At 38.7% G+C, this 19,228-nt stretch overlaps 1 protein-coding gene across 1 annotated transcript in view; it reads right to left on the reverse strand.

Moving 5' to 3' along the window:
* Positions 1-481: 481 nt before the first annotated feature.
* Positions 482-19,228, reverse strand: part of USP44 (ubiquitin specific peptidase 44) — a 32,324-nt gene continuing 13,577 nt past the window's right edge. Inside the window, exons 2-6 of the mRNA XM_006871813.1 lie at positions 16,064-17,561; positions 13,125-13,320; positions 9,579-9,687; positions 2,498-2,703; positions 482-675 (exon numbers count right to left, since the gene is read on the reverse strand). Coding sequence (XP_006871875.1) covers positions 482-675; positions 2,498-2,703; positions 9,579-9,687; positions 13,125-13,320; positions 16,064-17,482 — 2,124 coding nt within the window. The 5' untranslated portion in view covers positions 17,483-17,561. The remainder of the gene's footprint in view (positions 676-2,497; positions 2,704-9,578; positions 9,688-13,124; positions 13,321-16,063; positions 17,562-19,228) is intronic.

Below are 19,228 nucleotides of genomic sequence, written 5' to 3' on the forward strand. Positions count from 1 at the left end.
CTTTAAGGGGCAAAAGTAACTTCAGTATACAAATGGTCTGAAATAAATGCCTTATATTTTTTTTTCTGGTAAGACAATCAGTGGGGGGAAAAAGTGTCTTAATTTTTCCTGTGTAAAAGTAATCTGTATATAAAATAGTTTTAAAAAATAAAGATACAAATGTATATAAAATAAAGCAACCTGAACTAAGGTAGAAAATTGCACAAATTCATGATCTGAACCAATTAAGACATAAGAATATAAAAGAATACCAGTTCGAGGTAAACTCCCATGAACTTTGCAGTTTAGTTACCTCCTGTTGATAACATGTACTTATGTCTCTGTGTAAAAATAGAGCTATGTTGTCACTAGATATATAAAATGTAGAAACATAATGTGCACTGATTCATAGGTTAAAAAAAACAATGAAGCTCAAAATTGTAAACCCTTTTTAAAAAAGTAAATATACAAATCATAATGAAAAAGCCTCACTGTCTTTGGATCAACTAAAGATTTCAGAGGTATCAGCTTCTTCCTTGGGATGTTGGCTACCAGACAGGAACTCCGGATACAAGAGTTTAGCATGTCCGTTCTCAGTAACTCGCTGGGTATAAAACAAGATATAAGCTTGGGCCTTGCAGACTTCATCCATAGTGCACATGCTTAGCTTGGAATCATTGCAGTGTACCCAGAACCCTAGAATGAAGCACAGAAACAAATATGCTTTAATGTTTATAAAAGAACTTTAGAAGTTTCTTGTTAAGTGCCATCGAGTCAGTTCCGACCCATAGTGGCCCTGAAGAGGGTTTCCGAGGTTGTAAATCTTTATGGGAGCAGAAAGCGACATCTTTCTCCCGCGGAACAGCTGGTAGTTTGGAACGCTGACCTTACAATTCACAGCCTGATTCATACTACCAGAGCTCTAGTATATAATAAAAAGTGTATTTTTAAAAAGGTGTTTGTTTCAGTGGTAAGTTTTTGAGGGGAAAATTTTTTCATTTGCTTTTCTTTCAATAGAAAGCAAGCTTGGCAGTATACTGGTGGTTGGTTGTGTGCTGGGGAGTCAACAACCCTATACAGAGTTTCCAAGGCTGTATAAGTCTTTATGGGAGAGAGAACCTTTTATTTCTAGCATAATGGTTATGAATCGGGCTGTGAGCCGCAAGGTCAGCAGTTCGAAACCACCAGCTGCTCCGTGGGAGAAAGATGAGGCGGTCTGCTTCCGTAAAGATTTACAGCCTTGTAAACCCTGTGTAGGGTCGCTATGAGTTGGAACTGATTCCATGGCACATGACAACAACATAGAGCAGTTGGTAGATTTGAATTGCTGATTTTACAGTTAGCAGCCCACTCACAACTCACTATGCTACCAGGGAGATTTATTACTCTGAAATTGTCCTAGTAGTAGTATTTTGAAGTTACAGATTCTGATTAGACTGATGCTCTGGCTTTAATTCCCAGTGTAATTCTATCAGTCTATGCTTTTGCCATTATTCATATAAGTAGGTTAAGTGCCATCCAGTCAGTTCTGACTCATAGCAACCCTGTATAGGGTTTCTGAAAAGTAGCTGGTGAGCTTGAACTACTAACAACCTTGTGGTTCAAACTGATCCTTCAGTCCAGTGGATTAACCCACAGTGCCAGACCAAGACACACACAGATACAAGACACTCAAAACACAAAATACAGCACACACACACATGCAGAACACATCTACACAGAATACAACACACAGAAGACAGGAACCAATGCCCCCCACCCCGCCCCAGGAGGACATAGCAGATAGTTTATGATTAATCATATTTTTTGTCCATACTTTCATACTTTTGTTTTTTGTGTATCTTGTATGTGTGGGGAGGGGTGGGGGAGAGTGGGAAAAACTGTTTCAATAGATTGTGAAGGGGAAATAAAAGTAAAACCATAATCCAATCACTGCTACCTGTGATGATTATCCTAGAAGGGTCAATGAATTTTATAGGTTAAACCTTGAACTGAAAGTTTGTTTTAAATATCTATAAATCCTCATATTTCATTAGGAGCCCTAATAACAAATGAACTGACTCCACAGCACATAACCACCACCAATAACAAATATAACCGAATTAATGGAAATAAATTAGCACAGATATAGGTCTTAAAAGTTTGCCATTAAAAAAAGATACCACTCTCTGAGTTTTAATTTGCCTTACTGTACTGATAGTTGTTACCCAAAACTACTACAAACCCACAATTTCTACATATTTTTTTTTTTTTTAAATGAACAACACTACAGGGTGAGTCCTGGTATGGTGTGCTGCGGATTAATGTGTTGGACTTGCAAGGTCGACCATTTAAGCTTACCAGCTGCTCCTCGGAAACCCTATACAGGGTTGCCATGAGTTGGACAACAGGAGGAGAGATTCTAGAAAGAATTTGAAAGTAGTAGGTGCTTTGCTTAAGATAATTTAGTGACCATTTAAAAAATTTCTAAATACCAGCTTTGAAATCTAAAGCATGATGGTACATTTTCCATGTATACCTCCTTCAGAATTATAGCAGTAGGCTGTGTAGTGTCCAGAGCCAAATCCTTTGCCATGGTGCATTACTACAGCAGATAAGTCATAGATAAAGCATTCTGGTCGGAGGGATTTCAGGGACTCCCTGCAGCAATAGGGCTCCATGTTTAAGATTTCCTCAAAGCCAACATGAACACCAATCTTCTCTCTGTTATTACGTCCTGACCACCTGTGAACAAACCAGGTTAAAATGATCAACAAAATCTTGGAAAACTACTCATGTACTGAAGGTCTACACTGCCATCTATTAGTCAAAGACCCTAAAGACTACAACATAAAATATCATATATAAAAAATAATGTAAAAAATGCAGATGGGTCTCTTGTGATACAATAGTGAATAATTGTTATCAGGACTGATTGTGAGGGTTAGAAATGTAAAGGTAGATGTTTTATAGCAAGGAAGGGAGTGATTAACTTTCCAGTCTAGGAGCAGAGGTCCCTAGGACCATCAATGGAGAAGAGCCGAGAGTGGGACCCTACCCAGAGAAGCAGTGATGCTTGAGATGGAGGTAGAGACAATGATGCGGAGCGATGGCACAGCTAGGGACTTTAGATCCAGAGAGGGAGAGTGACTATGTGCTGAAGACTTGGGGATTGGGTAGTATACAGGCTTGCAGGGTATACCCTTTGGTTGGTTAAAGATGCATGAAGGGAATTGTAACCACGGCAATGAAACGATATATGATAGAATGAATGTAAAACTAACGTTCTCTCATGTAAACGATCATATAATTCACAATAAATCATAAAAAAAAGGGGGGGGATTTAACACACACACAAAAAGTTCAGTCATACAATTTAATATCTATGTTAAAGAGAGATTGATCTTTTGGATTCTCTACATTGTGACTAGCCTTCTAAATAAAACAATGTTTGAAAACAATAATAATGTAAATATGGGGGCAGAGAAAGATGGTGGACTAGGCACAAAGGCTGTGCAGGCTCTCTATAGCAGGGATACAGGAAAATGGGCAAGGCAGATACAGAGGATGGTCCCGGAACTCTTCTCTAGAGGAACAGATAGAAAAGTGGATTGACTGCTTACTGGGAGACAGAGTTGAATAAACACAGCAAGAAATGAGATGACTGATGAGCAGTGGCAGCTGAGGAACCCAGTGACAGCCATCTTGAATGTTCATGAATACCTTTAGAAATGAGAAAGCATATTTATGTGGCAAAAACCTACCTGTACCTCTTCCTTTTTTCTGACCAGCATACAACCCCAGGGATTCTCCTGCTTTCCAGGCAATCACAGCCACTTGGAGGTTATAAGCCAAGGGAGGAGCTATATACAATAACTGCACTAAGGCAAGCTCAGATCCAAATCTGTAAAGTCAACCTGGCCAGCTCTAGACTGGCTCTGACTAGGAGAGGGGGTTGAATGCATGCCTGGGGTAGGAGGGGAAGGAAAGGAGGAGAGTGATCCATGTAGGCCCACCCTCTGGACAAAACATGGCCAGTATGAACTTTCTCAGGGGCTGTGAAAGCAAGAAGCCAGCAGGTGATAGAGCACACCACCTATTAGCAGAGAGAAAACCACCAACTTTTAGTTCCTATCCCCCACCTAACCACAGTGTGTGATTTTTTTTGTTCCTTTATTTTCCTTCTTTTTGCATCACACCACAGAAGACAGAAACGATGGCCATAGAGCCAAGCCATAGCTACACTCTAGAGCCCCACCATTTGGGCAAGAGCCAATACCAGATGCTATATACCAGAGCAGCATCTACAACCAACATCTGCTAAACATCAATCATTATGAATTGAACTGTACAAACAAACGTGCACTCCTAATCACACTCACCTGGAGGCAATTTTGGTGAGCACTTAAGAATATACCAACGTACATTCATCAAATTAATATGAATACAGCAACATCACAATGCCTAAAAAGCAAAAAAAATCTGCTCATGTGCAGAAGCAAGACAGATTAGCTCAAACAAACGACCAAGAAGAGTTAGAAAATGCTTTTAATGAAGCACTGGAACTACCTGAAAAAGAATTCAGGAGAATGATATTGAGGTACATCCAAATGTTCTACAAAAAGGTCGAGGAAAAAAGGGAAGAATTCAGAAAAGCGCTAAAGGAACAATCAAACAAAACAGATATAGTACTGCAGACAATACAAAACCTGCAAACAGGTACATACAGATGGTCAATACTAAAATGTGAAAAAAGGACGCCACACTAAAAAGGCAAAGGAGTAGAACTGATGCAATGGAAGCCAGAATTAGCAAGCTTGAAGATAAATCTCTCAATACTGCTAAGACAGAACAACAATCAGAAAAAAGAATGAAAAATCAGAAGAAAGTCTAAGATTCATGAGGGAGAACATGAAGAGGAATAACCTACGGGAGATTACAATTCAAAAACAAGAAGGGACAAAAAACAACAACAACATAGAAAAGATAGTCTAAGAGCTGCTGGAAGAAAATTTCCCTAGCCATCATAAAAGACAAAAAGATAAGCATTCAAGAAGCGGAACAAACCCTAGGCAGGATAGACAACAAAAGAAAATCACCAAGACATATCATAATCAAACTCCAAAATCAAAGATAAGGAGAGAATCCTGAAAGTTGCTAGGGAAAAACAAAATGTTACCTACAAACAAAACCCAGTAAGACTAAGCTCTGACTTCTCAGCAGAAAAAAATAATGTAAATATAAAATCCTTTCAATACTGAAGTTGGCTCCAGTGGAGGAATTTAGGCTTATACATGAACAGGACCAATGAAATTTACAAGGAAATATACTAGGCTTCTGTAGTTAAGATGATGACAGGAGTGAAGAATTGAACTTTTAGGAAACTATGGTACTCTGGGCATTTCCCCCTTTCTAATAGACAAAGAAGGAGCTCTGGTAGCATAGTGGTTACGAATCGGGCTGCAAGCGGCAAGATCAGCAGTTCGAAACTACCAGCAGTTCCACGGGAGAAAGAGGAGGCAGTCTGCTCCAGTAAAGATTTACAGCCTTGGAAACCCAGTACAGGGTCGCTATGAGTTGGAACCGACTCCACGGCACGTAACAACAACAATAGACAAAGAATCCAAAAGTTTTAAATGTCTTATTGTCTTATGACCCTGGAAGGTAGAATTTGTTCTTGAGAGGTATAATCTAGACCTTCATTGGTCAGATATGGAGGAGAGAAACAGGACACCTATTTTTCCTCAAAACATGTCAGAACAGTTCATACTAGGTAAAAACAGCAACTGGGATTCTTCTCTGTATATAAAGTCAGCACAATGCCCACTACTTACAGAACCAAAATGATGTACTATTATTTTCCTCAATATGCTAGGTCATATTTCCCATTAATGCATTGAAGCATGGCAGGTAATTATGTTTATCATATGTTATGAACTGTTGAGATAAATAGTATATGGTAGTTATTTCAAAAGATTTATAATCTAGCATGGAAGTGGTGGTGTTCAGAGACAAGATACAAAAATAGATAAAAATGTGAAATAGTATAAAAATTATGAAAACATGAAGTTCAGATTAGCAAGAGCAGGTAAAAGAAGAATATGAACTAGATTTATGAAGGAAAAAAATAGGAAAATGGTGAGTATTACAAATAGAATCTGCTAAAAAAAAAAAAAAAGGAGCTCTGGTAGTGTAGTGGTTACGAATCGGGCTGCGAACCTTAAGGTCAGTGGTTTGAAACTACCAGCCGCTCTGCGGGAGAAAGATGAGGCTTTCTACTCCTGTAAAGATTTACACCCTCGGAAACCCTGTACAGGGTCGCTATGGGTCAGAACCGACTCAACGGCACTTAACAACAACAACAACAAACTAGAAGTCATTCCAAATGCTCTTCCCCATGTTAAATGCATTAAAAACCTGCAGTGTACCTATAACTTTCCATATAATAACAGTCACTTACCAGAAGATACAACAATTTCATTTTACATGTCTTTAACATTATATTTTAAATTATGTTAAATGAAACATTTGTAGGCATCTAAGTAGAAAACCTTAAGGTCAGTGGTTCGAAACTACCAGCTGCTCCGCGGGAGAAAGATGAGGCTTTCTACTCCCGTAAGGATTTACACCCTCGGAAACCCTGTACAGGGTCGCTATGGGTCGGTACCGACTCAACGGCACTTAACAACAACAACAACAAGTAGAAAATATTGTCCTAGTGACTGACAGATTGGATACCCAATTTTTTATGCTGAAGGACAGAAATACAAGAAAAAGAGCAAGAACAAGATAACCCGAAACTCCCAATATTGATTCCCTTTGAAGAGATGATGGGACTCTTATGGGATTAGAAATGTTCTGTGTAGTCCTCAAAGGCTCCTGTGTGATTCTCCCTAATTCCATCCTCCCTTGCTCAGAGGTCGTCACTATCCTGAGTGTTGTATACAGCTTATCTTGCTTCATTTTATACTTTAAAAATTGATTGTTAAAATTATGTAAAAATATAAACACATTTGAATACATACATGAGAAAGATTAAGGAAATGTCAACAGAAAAAATCTGCCATTTCCATTAAAGCTGTAAAGCACAAGATGATACCACCAAAGAAGCCAACCTATGGTAATCCTCCTCTTCCCTCCATCCTCTTGTTGGAGGTCAAACAACACAAAAATGCCACTGAAAATATAAAAATAAACATCCTATCAGTAGCTTTCTTAACATTTATCTATGTAACCACAACAAGACCACACACAGATGAATACAAAAATTTGGATTGTTTCTCTAGTATTTGAGATTAAAATTATTCCTAATAACTATAATATCACCACCACTCATCAGTTTGTCAAAAATTAAATAAAAAATGAAAACTTCGATATCCTAGGCATTAGTGAGATGAAATGGACTGGTATTAGCCATCTTGAAGCTGACAGTTACATGTTTTCCTATGCTGGGAATGATGAATCAAAGAGGAACGGCATCACATTCATTAACAAAAAGATTATTTCAAGATCTATCTTGAATTACAATGCTGTTTGTGAAAAGATAATATCCATATGCCTACAAGGAAGACCAGTTAATACAACTATTATTCAAATTTACACACCAACCACTAAAGCCAATGATGATGAAATTGAAGAATTATAAAACTTTTAGTCTGAAATTGATCAAACATGCAATCACGATGTATTGATCATTACTGGTGATTGGAATGCAAAGGTTGGAAGCAAAGAGGAAGGATCAGTAGTCTGAGAATATGGCCTTGGTGATAGAAATTATGGTGGAGGTCACATGATAGAATTTTGCAAGACCAGTGACTTCTTCATTTTTTTAAACAACGTAATAGATGACTATACACATGAGCCTCACCAGATGGAATACACAAAAATGAAAGTGACTACATCTGTGGAAGGAGAGTGGAAAAACTCTGTATCATTAGTCAAAACAAGGCCAGGGACAGGCTGTGGAACAGACCATCAATTACTCATATGCAAGTTCAGGCTGAAGCTGAAGAAAATCTAAACAAGTCCACAAAAGCTTAAAATATGACCTTGAACATATCCCACCTGAATTAAGACATTTTCTAGAGAACAGATTTGATGCATTAAACACAAATGACCAAAGACCAGAAGTGTTGTGGGATGACATCAAGGACATCATACAGGAATAAAGCAAAAGGTCATCAAGAAGACAAGAAACAAGGAAAAGACAAAAACTGATGTCAGAAGAGACTCTGAAACTTACTCTCTAGCATAGAGATGCTAAAAGCAAATGGAAGAAATGAGGAGGTAAAAGAGCTGAATGGATAATTAAAAAGGACAGCATGAGAAGGCAAAATCAAATATTTTAATGAAGTGTGCAAAGACATGGGGGAGTAGTTAATCTTTCATTTCAGGAACAGATAATCCCAGGATCATTAAAAAGGAAGAGCATGAGTGGAGCGTGAGATCCTACCTAGAAGAGTTAACAACAGTGGAGACGGTGGTCCAGGCAATCATGAGGAAAGATAGAGCAGCTGTGGGCCCTAGGCCCATGGACTGAGTTAAGTTGTATGCCTACAGGCGGAGGCTGCCTTGCTCTTAGCACATTTAAGTGAATATATTCTTTGTTTTTTATGTATACATCAAATATTTTTGTTTTATTCATTTGTGAAATATATGATATAAAAGGGAAGCCACAGGGAGGCAGTAGGATAACTGTTTTTGCAGGGAAAGTATTGTAAACATCAAGATGAAACAAGGCATCTAATTTGTTAAATGTAAAACTGATAATCTTATCTTTTAACCTTAAGTCAAGTCACAATTAAAAAAAAAAAAAGTGTATAGACCTAGATAGTATATATATATCTATGTCAACAAACAACAGTTTGATATTTTGACTTTTTGTTTAATAGAGGTTTCTATTACATTTGTAGCAATACTTTTTGACATCCTCATATGTAAACGATACCTACTGTATTTGTAAAAAAAACAAACCAAATCAACAACAACAAAAAAAACCCACCTAGCCACAACTGGTGGTTGTAAGAGAAATATAGTTTCAACAGTTTTCAAATGTTACTACACTAAGTAACTTTCTCAGTGGGTTTTATAAAGGTCAACATCTTATACACTAATCCCCTCAGGTGTAAACATGGCTAACATATGGTATGAAACCATACACTTTGATTAACCAACAGATTTTCCAAGTAATTCATCTGATTAAATATATTCCAGAAGGCTAGTAGAGTCTGTTTTTTTTAAAAAACTATTTTAAATTGAATACCTTTGAGTAAATATTTTCTAAGTGCAGTGCAATTAACTTAAATACTCAAAGTTATAAATGAAGTTAAAAAAAATTACACCTAAAATAAGCTGACTAGTAAATTTACAAAGATTAAAAATATTATACAGAGGTTAAAAAAAAAAAAAAAATAGAGGTCTTCCAATAAGCATGGTATTATCCTACAAAGGAAGTCGATTAGAAGGTTTGCTATTGAATATAGTATCTGTTGGTCAAAAAAAAAAAAAAATCCAGAATTTACTTTATATACATCAACTCCTAAATTTTGAAGAACTATAAATACAGGGAATGATTGCATTAGAAGTGACTTTATTGGCAGGCAACTGTTAATACTACTAACCTGAATCGTTTGAGGTGTAGTCTGAGAATTTGAGGTAGGTGGCATATCATAAGCTGTTTCTGGGCCTCTGTGAGTACAACTGGTTTTGAGGAAAACTTTCTACGCTTTGCTGTAATATCAAAGAGTGAGAATTAAATTTAATCTGAGGATACAAGGAAAAGCTGGGCAAACTTTTAAATTAATTCATAACATCTATTTTTTAATAGGAATCCTGGTGTGGTGCTGTGGGTTAATGCGCAAGACGGCAAAGTTGGTTTCAACCGCAAGATTGGCGGTTCAAGCTCACCAGCCATTCTTCAGAAACCCTATACAGGGTCACTATGGGTTGGAACTGACTCGACAGCACTTTAACAACAATTTTGTAATAGGCATTGCACTGTACTAGAAATAAAGATACATATGTGATAGATTTTACCATTGAGAAACTTATGCTTTAATTGAGGAAGGCGCACAATATAATAGTAATACTGTCAATGAAGCAACAAGATGAAGTATAATATTACTATAATATTAAAAATTGGATTTGGTTGTGCCAGTTAATAGGAAAAGGCTATTTTATAATTAATATATTTTAAGTATTCTCTTAAACCTCTTTGTTAAAAATAGCTCATTTACTGAAGATAATCAGGATCTGAAGGGGTATTGGTCCTTACTCCCCAGCCAGTGGCTCAAGAGAACAAACCTTTGCCAACTTTATCTGAGACCTCCCTCACTCAAATGGCTCACTTTTTGCTCTTTCAGCATCAGCTCTTAGGCAAGTGGTACTCTGGCATTCTTCCTGTTTTATCTCCACGGTTTCTCTGGATATCCACCTATAAATCGGGTTCTACAGCTACGGCTGGATCATTGACTGCCAAAGCTGTTCTTAATGCCCAGATCTTCCTTCAAACTTGTATACATGGAGTCCCCAGGTTACACATGAAATCTGTTCCTAAGTGTGCCTTTTTGTTTTGTTTAAAAAACACACAAAACCTTTTTAATTGTGATCTGGGTGAAAGTTTACAGAGCAGATTGGTTTTTCCATTCAACAATCTACACACATTTTGTTTCATGGCACTTATTGGAATTCCCACAATGTAACAACATCTAAGTACGTCTTTAAGTTGAATTCGTAGGTAAGGCAGGACCAAGGTGCACGTGGTTCTTACTTAGCCATATTTTAGTGTAAGAAAAGGCTGAAAACCTTTTCACTTGTACAGCTGCACATGCAATAAGTGAAGGTGACTATGATGAAGAATATGTTGTGAGTAGGGGCTGGTTCAATCATTTCACAGAAGAACAAATTTACATAACATTAAAGGGCCAATCTGGTGTGGTGCTGCCAGTTAATGTGGTAAACTGCAAAGTCAATTTGGGTCATAAAGGCCGGCAGTTCCAACTCACCAGCTGCTCCTCAGAAACCCTGTACAGGGACTCTGTGCAGGGTAGCTATGAGTTGGATCCTGACTCGACGGCACTTAGCAACAACAACAACAAGGGGCAAAATATAAGTTGTGCATAAAATGAACATTTGTAACCCTGAAGTTACTGCACCTGCTGTGACTCCCCTCACAGCAGAAGCTGCTTCTTATGTGTGAGGTAGAATCAGTCCACAATGAGGCTCTCCTCTTAGAAACTTCTCCCTCCTCTCCAGGTGGATATCCCTGAGGTGCAAGTATCCAGCTGTTGCTAAATGTCCTACACCCACTTCTGGATGGCCGCCTGAAATACATGGTTCCAGTACACTAGACTGGGGGATGTTAACTCCTTGACAGAATCTTAAACTTTCACCTTTCTTTATTAAAACAACTCCCTTAGGTCTGTATTTGGTGGGCCCAGTAGAAGTGTTATAAGCTTCTTATAAAAAAGAAGAAGCTTATGCATTCATAACATCTTTCTATTTCCAAATTTGGGAATGGAAGCATCTAAGACATACATATTTTTGTCTGAAAGATAGTGCTTCACAATAACAAACGACTCATATTTTTGATTTATCACTAACACCTTATAATTTTAAGGCTATTTAAAATCAAGTTCCTACTTGAAAGCACTCAGAGAAAAAAAACTAAGATGTTTTAGAAAAGTATCAGGTGATGTGACATTTTTTTTCAATGCTGGTACACCCAATGTGTCTGTACTACTTTAAGTTTTGTGGGTTTTTTTTTTTTTTTAAAACTCTATTAACATTTTTTTGAGACACAGAAATTAGGAAGAAAACCTGAAAGTGTTTATATTATAAACAGTAAACTGAGCCCTATAGGATAAGCACTGGACTGGTAACCACAAAGTGCAGTTCAAACCCACCAGCCACTCTCAGAAACCTACACAGGGGTCACTAAGTCAGAACAGACTTGATGGCACATAACAACAACAACAAAAGCCTAATATACCACATGCACATTGATGGGGGACATAAAAGCACCGAATAAAGACACAACAGAGCTGATACTGTTTTATACACCTATTTCCCTGGAGGAAGATGCTGCTCTTTAATTGAGGTAGCTATTTTCATCCCCAAAGTTTGTTTCCTGTGCTCATCTCTATCAGAAGACTTAGCATAGTGAATTCTAATTGTCCATCTGTGTGTCCACCACAAAGAATGTTGAGTACTTTGAAAGCAGGGGCATTGTCCTACCTCTATCCATTGAAACTAGAACAATGACTAACACAGAAGAGATAGCAGTTTTGTTTTGTTTTTTATTAAAAAAGAGAATAGATCCTTGTTTCTATGAAGCCATTTCTACTGCAGTAGTCCAGTCATACACATTTTCTATGATACATGTATGGTGTTGATAGGTGCTGCTGACTTTTTAATGATAGCACTCAATGAGACAGAAAGCAGCCCCATCAGGCTTTCTAAGCTGCAGTCTTTATAGGAGAGGCGCCCTGGTGTGCAGTGATTTAGCTGCTAGACAAAAGGTCAAACACATCAGTCAAAAAACGGTGTCAGTCTGCTTCTGTAATGATGATGGCCTCGGGAACCTTATGGGGTTTCCTACTCTGTCCTATATGGTAGCTATGACTCAGAACTGACTTGACAGCAATGGGTTTTGTAGGTTTGCTTTAGAATCTTTACAGGAGCAGATGACCAGGTCTTTTCTCCTGCATAGCCACGGGGTGGGTTCAAACCACAAATGTTTCAGTTAGTAGTTGAGTGCTTAATCAATGTACCATCAGAGATGTATATGCAGATGCATGTGTGCATGTATACACTCATACATATGTACATTATTTATATTTATATATAATGTTCTGTTTGATATGTAGAAAACATTCTTAAAGCAAACATTTCATTCAGTGCTGTAGGACATTTTCCTTTTGCTACTTTATTCCCTTGTCTCCACAATTGATTATAGAAACAAAGATAATTAAATGTCATCAATAAATACGTTATCCATAAACGCCAATTATAAACTAGTAGTGTCTAGGCCAACTTCTTTTGATGAACTAAAACCCTTTTTTAAGATATTTAAAAAATGCTACTTAAGGAATTTCTCCCAGCTTCCTCTCATATGTTTGTCTTTGCAAATCTTAGAAAGGCATGAAGAACATACTGTCTCTACTCACAGTTACACTGGTCACATATGTAGATTTTTCCTTCTAGAGCTTCAGTTTCTGTGAATTTGGCCAACATTTCAGTAACCAGACATGGCTGAGAAGTAGTATCTTTTCCACTGCATTGATATCTCTCTGGAAATTCCAATGACAGGTCCCAGAAAGGTTCTATGGTATTTGATTTATTGTCACATGCAAGACATGTAACCTGCAAATACAAATATTAGTATGTTACTAAGTAATATTTATGTAATGTTTATGAAAAGACAACAATGAATCTGTAAAATACCTCATAACATGGGTGAACCTGGATGAAATTATTCTGAGTGAAATTAATCAGTTACAAAAGGACAAATATTACATGAGTCCACACTATAAAAAGTCAAGAGATGGTTTTCATAGAAAAAGAAACAATCTTTGATGGTTATCAGAGTGAGAGAGGAAGGGAGAGTAAATCACTAACTAGAGGGTAGACACATATTAACTTGGGTAAGGGAAAGGTAATATACAATAAACAGAGGTCAGCAAAAAGTAATCAGGCCAAGCTAAGCCCTACAATGTTCAGTGGGCTTCGGTGGACCCAGTTGGGGACCTGGTTGGCAAGCAGTGTGAAGAGGCCCGGGGACTCTTGGGCCCAGAGTCAGTGGCGTGGCCATGGAGAACTCGAGAGGAGAGTGGAACTACCGGCTAACGGGAAGAGAGGACATATGCACAGGAGTGCCCACAGGTGATACCCATGTGACCTGGACCAGATGACTGGATGATCAGAGCTCAACCAGGAGAGGAAAGAAGGGGGGGTGGGGGTGGGGAGAGTGAGCTGATACAGTCCTCACAGCAACAAACATTCACACACACCCCCACACACAGAGTGGACGGAGAAGGGCAGCTTGGACATTGGATACTCAAATGGGGAGGGGAGGACTACAAAGGCAAGAAGTGACTGGCTTACAAGCTTTCAAGAGGGAACCTAGTGCTAGGGAGCATGGCGGAAGGCAGAATCTCCAGTAGGTACTATTTAATCTGTCTGGGCGGTTGATGAAAAGAGATACAGATGGGTAACTCGTGATACTGTAGTGAATAATGCTTATCAGGATGGACTATGAGGGTTGGAAATGCAAAGGCAGAAGTTTTGTAACAAGGAAGGGAGTGATTAATTCTCTCAGATAGGAGCGGAGGCCTCTGGGACCATCAACGGAGAAGCGCCAAGAGTGGGACCCTACCCAGAGAAACAGAGATGCCTGAGATAAGAGATAGAGATGATGACGTGGTGTGATAAAGTGACTGGGTACTTTGGACCCAGAGAGGGAAAAGGATTGTGGGCCGAAAACTGGGGGGAGGTGGGGGAAGAGTAGGAGGTGGGTTTCTGGGATATACCCTTTGGGTGGTTGATGATGCATGCAGGGGATTGGAACCATGGCAATGAGATGATATACGATGGAATGAATGTAAAACTAAAGTTCTCCCATGTAAACTATCATATAATTCACAATAAAACATTAAAAAAAAATAGTAATCAGGCAAAGAAAGGCACTGAGAGAAGTACAAGAGTTAAAAGCAACAGAGGTCAATAAATACTGTTACACACACAAATCTGTAATAACAGTAATAACAATCATCTATAAATGGATACATAGACACAAAAGCTGAACAGGTATTGTTGAGTCAATTCCAACTCATATCAACCCTGTATAGAGTTTCCGAAGTGAAGCAGGTGGGTCCACGATTACATCCTATGAACTAGGACACTGTGATTTGGATGTTGTGAGACCAGCATATGAAAACCTCATGGGAGCCCACTCCAGTAAGTTCTCATTACCTCTGCTGCTGGGGTGGCTGCTACTGGGGCTACAGCGGTGGTGGGTGTTGGGGTCAGAGAGCAGAGTGCCTAGCTCTGCCTGCTGTACTGTCCATCTGAGCAGCAGGAGCAGCCTGGGCCCCATAGAGGACCCCTTCCCACTGCTGCCATCACTTCCCTGCTGAACAAAGCCCCAAATCCTGTACCCAACAGCTATGTCCTCTGCCTCACCTTCCTGTATCCCACCTGTGGTACAGTGCTGCAACAGACTGGGTTTGGGATCTTTAAAACTATTGTTGCTGCTTTGTGCTGTCGATTCTGACTCACAGGGGTTCGAACTACCGACTCTGTCGTTACCACTCCAGTGCTTATCCTATAGTGCCACACCAGGGAAAGATACTTTCCCTTTAAAACAAACAAAAACTTTACGGTACCACAAATGTATATGTGATTGGAAATTGTCTGAATGGACGTTAAGGGACACATACCTGTATTTTCTCCCTAATTGTGTGGAGAGTTGTATATACCAAAATAGTAATGGGTTTTTCTATGGATTATGGGGTTATGGGACTAAGGGATAATTTTTCTTTCCTTCTGTATAGATTTTCTGTGGTATATATGTCTTCTACAAGTTCTACTTTTATTTATAATAGTGCATTTCAAACTTTTGCATAGAGTGAAAATAAAAAATAATACAAAAATCTGTGGAAAAATAAAATTGCAGTAACACAAAAAGCTATAATACTTAATAAAGCTTTCAGACCTTTCCCCCTTTGGCTTTACAGGAAGTTTTCCAGGGCTACTTCCTGGTCCTTGAAATGACTGAAATGTGTACTATATCTATTCCAAGTGTATCTTCAAATCTGTTCCCTCGGAGATTAAACCTGCCTCTTCTCAACCCACCTTAAAAAATACCACTAATCTAGAAAGCTGTTTTACGAACTTCCCTCTCCCGCAAAAAAAAATGTTTCATGAAGGAAGGACACAATTATAAATCTATTAGCTAAGTCCTTTACACACATTTATAAAAATAATCTGTTTAACCTAAAAACAGTATTAGCTCTAACATACTAGAAGTACAGAAAATATGCGTTTTAAAAGCTTCACTTTGTAAATTACCAAAGATGAAAATAATAAAAAAATTTAAACTTCATACCTGACTAAGAAGTTGTCCAAGAAATATGTTATTCACAACATTCAGAACCTGTTTAATAAGTTTCTTTTGAGAAGTAGGGATAAGAGCTGGGAACCTGGTACCAGTTGTCTCTAGTTCATGTTGAATTTTGTCCAAAAGTTCACAAAGAAATTCCTGAGCATCTTGTTGGGCATAACCCCGAAAGGCAGGGATCAGTCTCCACACTGAGTGCAGCATAGCAAATGGTGAGACCAAGGCCCACCTTCCAGACCACATGACTTGAAACAATGTATGCAATTCGTGACAAAGAGAAATGTATTGTGAACTGGGTTCCCTTGACTGAATAAGTTCCATATTCCTACTTTTTGATGCTCCACCACTTAATCCTGATGACAAACTTGGGTGTCTGGAGCGAACAGAGCCTGCAGGTTTTTCTTGGCGTTCATTTATTTGAAACACAGTACCTGTGACTGGTGGATGCTTGTAAGAAGCTCTTGTCTTATCACTAGTAGTCACAGCTAGCCACTGGTTCAGATCAAGTTTTAAAAAACACTGTCGAAAAATAAGTAAATGACTCAAAACTTGGAGAACAGAATTCATATAGCAAGTATTCCCCAAATTTCTCAGTCCTGTTACCCCAGGAGTTACTATTGGCCTTCGTGTAACTGAGGAGTCACTTACATTTCTAAATCTTACAAATTCTGAGGTAGATACAACTTTCTCCTTTGCTGGTGATGGTGGTGTTCGAGGCAGTCCTTGAACAGGAATGATTTCTACTGCGGTGTACTGAGTTAGACCTTGCAAACGTAAACTCTTTCGTGGAGGCATACTTTCCAATTCTGTTTTAATTTGATGCTCTGGTACTTGCCGTCTTTTCTTCACTTCTTGTTTTGCTGCTATTTCTCCCTGAAATTGATCTTCTTGCCTTTTTCTTCCAATGGGTGATTGTGCAAACCAAATACGAAAGGTTTTACTCATTAGCATCTTTCTCCTGTGCCAAAGAGCAGTACACATTTGATCTTCGTTTTGAAGCAGCAATTGGGCATCATCATGTAAGAAATACGAATCATCATTTGTACCCACAGACCGTAAATTTCTTCCACTACGAGTGCTGCAGTGATAAGTCTGACTTTTGATTGCACTTAATGTACTTCGCAGTAATTTCAGGTCTCCAGCTGAATTATCATTAAGAACATAATCATCACAAAAGTAACAAAAAACATACATCTCATTCACCTCCAATGCAACAGGATGTTTGCTATCTTGAAAGTGCTTGAGCGCATGCTCTTCAATGTATCTTCCACAGGCAACATGGGAACAGCTAAGGCAAGCCCAAATTGATTCAGTTGTATTGCAGTCCACACAATGCCATTTCTGAGGATTAAGTATGGAATGGTCTTGAGCAAGCTGCAACTGCCCAATGTGTTTGCACTTATCCATTGTTAACACTTATTTAGTCTAGATGAGAAATACATAATCCAAACAAATCTCTGTTCACAACACTTGAAGCATCTGGAAACTAAGCAGAACAGTGTCAATTTTTAATAACATGAAAACAAGAAGTCAATGTTTACCTGTCTTATACTTTCCAAAGAATAATGTAATCAACTTGCTCTTCTGATCCCAATCTCTTGAGCTATTTGCCAAACAACCATAAGCAATCTCCACCTTTCCCTGAGTTGAGACTTCCAGCTTATACAGAGTTGATTCCGACTCACAGCAACCCTGTATAAGGTTTCCAAGGAGTGGTTGGTGGGCTTGAACCAACAACTTTGGAGTTAGTTGTTATTGTTGTTAAATGTCGTCAAGTCAATGCCGATAGTAGCCCTGATGGGTCCTCTTTAGAAACTTTGATTATAATTTTGTGACACCATCTGGTGGTGAAGAATGGCTAGTGGCAGACCATTTTTTCCTCTATAAGAATAAAGAATGAAGAAGTCCATATCCGACACAGCAAATGAAAAATAGTAGCTGTAACAACAGGAATCCTGGTGTGGAACTATAGGATCGGCACTGGACTGCAAACCACAAGGCTGGCAGTTCAAACCCTCCAACTGCGCCTCAGAAACCCTATACAGGGTCACTGTGAGTCGGAATGGATTTGAGAGCACTTAGCGTAGTGATTACGAAGCGGGCTGCGAACTTTAAGGTCAGCGGTTCGAAACTACCAGCCGCTCCGCGGGAGAAAGATGAGGCTTTCTACTCCCGTAAAGATTTACACCCTCGGAAATCCTGTACAGGGTCACTATGGGTCGGAACGGACTCGACGGCACTTAACAACAACAACAACAAGTAATAACAACAACAACAACATAATAGCTCTATCTGAATAATTATGTTACCTTAATCAGGCTGCTAATCTCACGGTCAGCAGTTTGAAACTACCAGCTGTTCCGCGGGAGAAAGATGAAGCTTTCTGCTCCTATAAAGATTCACAGCCTCGGAAACCCTATGCAGGATCACTATGAGTCGGAACCGACTCCATGGCATATAACAACAATTATCATTAAACTGGACTTTCCATTTAGTAAATCAATGTTGCTGTTAAGCGCCGTTGAGATGGTTCCAACTCACAGAGGCCCTATATAGGGTATCTGAAGAGCGGCTGGTGGGTTTGAACTGCCAACCTTGGGGTAAACAGTCCAGTGCTTATCCTACAGTACCACACCAGGACTTCAAAATTAATGTTAATTCATGCCTCTGACTTGACAGGCTTGGCTATTTGCCTTAGGAAAAGAAAAGGGCAGAAGAGAAAAGAATGTGCCTGATTTGTACAAATTTTTAGGAATGTGCAAGGATGTGTAGCTAGAATAAGTAGTTGACAACATAAGGAAGGAACTGTTACATTTTGTTGTTGTGAAGTACTGTTGAGTCAGTTCTGACTCATAGCAACCCTGTATAGGGTTTCCAAGGAGCAGCTGGTGGGTTTGAACTACTGACCTACGGTTAGCAGTCCAGTGCTTATCCTACAGCACCACACCAGGACTCCTCAATATTACCTGAAATTGTAAACTTAATCTTAAAAAAAAAAAAAAAAATCTAGCTTATTTTGATCCTGAACTTGCTCCTTTATCCGTTAAGTCAGGAACAATTCTGTTTCAAGTACATAAAAATAGTGAATAGAAATCTAGTTACAATTAGTGACCATAAACATTAACCTCAATGATTTAACAAAAACCCAACACA

The sequence above is a fragment of the Chrysochloris asiatica genome, unplaced genomic scaffold, assembly GCF_000296735.1.
Source record: "Chrysochloris asiatica unplaced genomic scaffold, ChrAsi1.0 scaffold00174, whole genome shotgun sequence".
NCBI lineage: Eukaryota > Metazoa > Chordata > Mammalia > Afrosoricida > Chrysochloridae > Chrysochloris > Chrysochloris asiatica.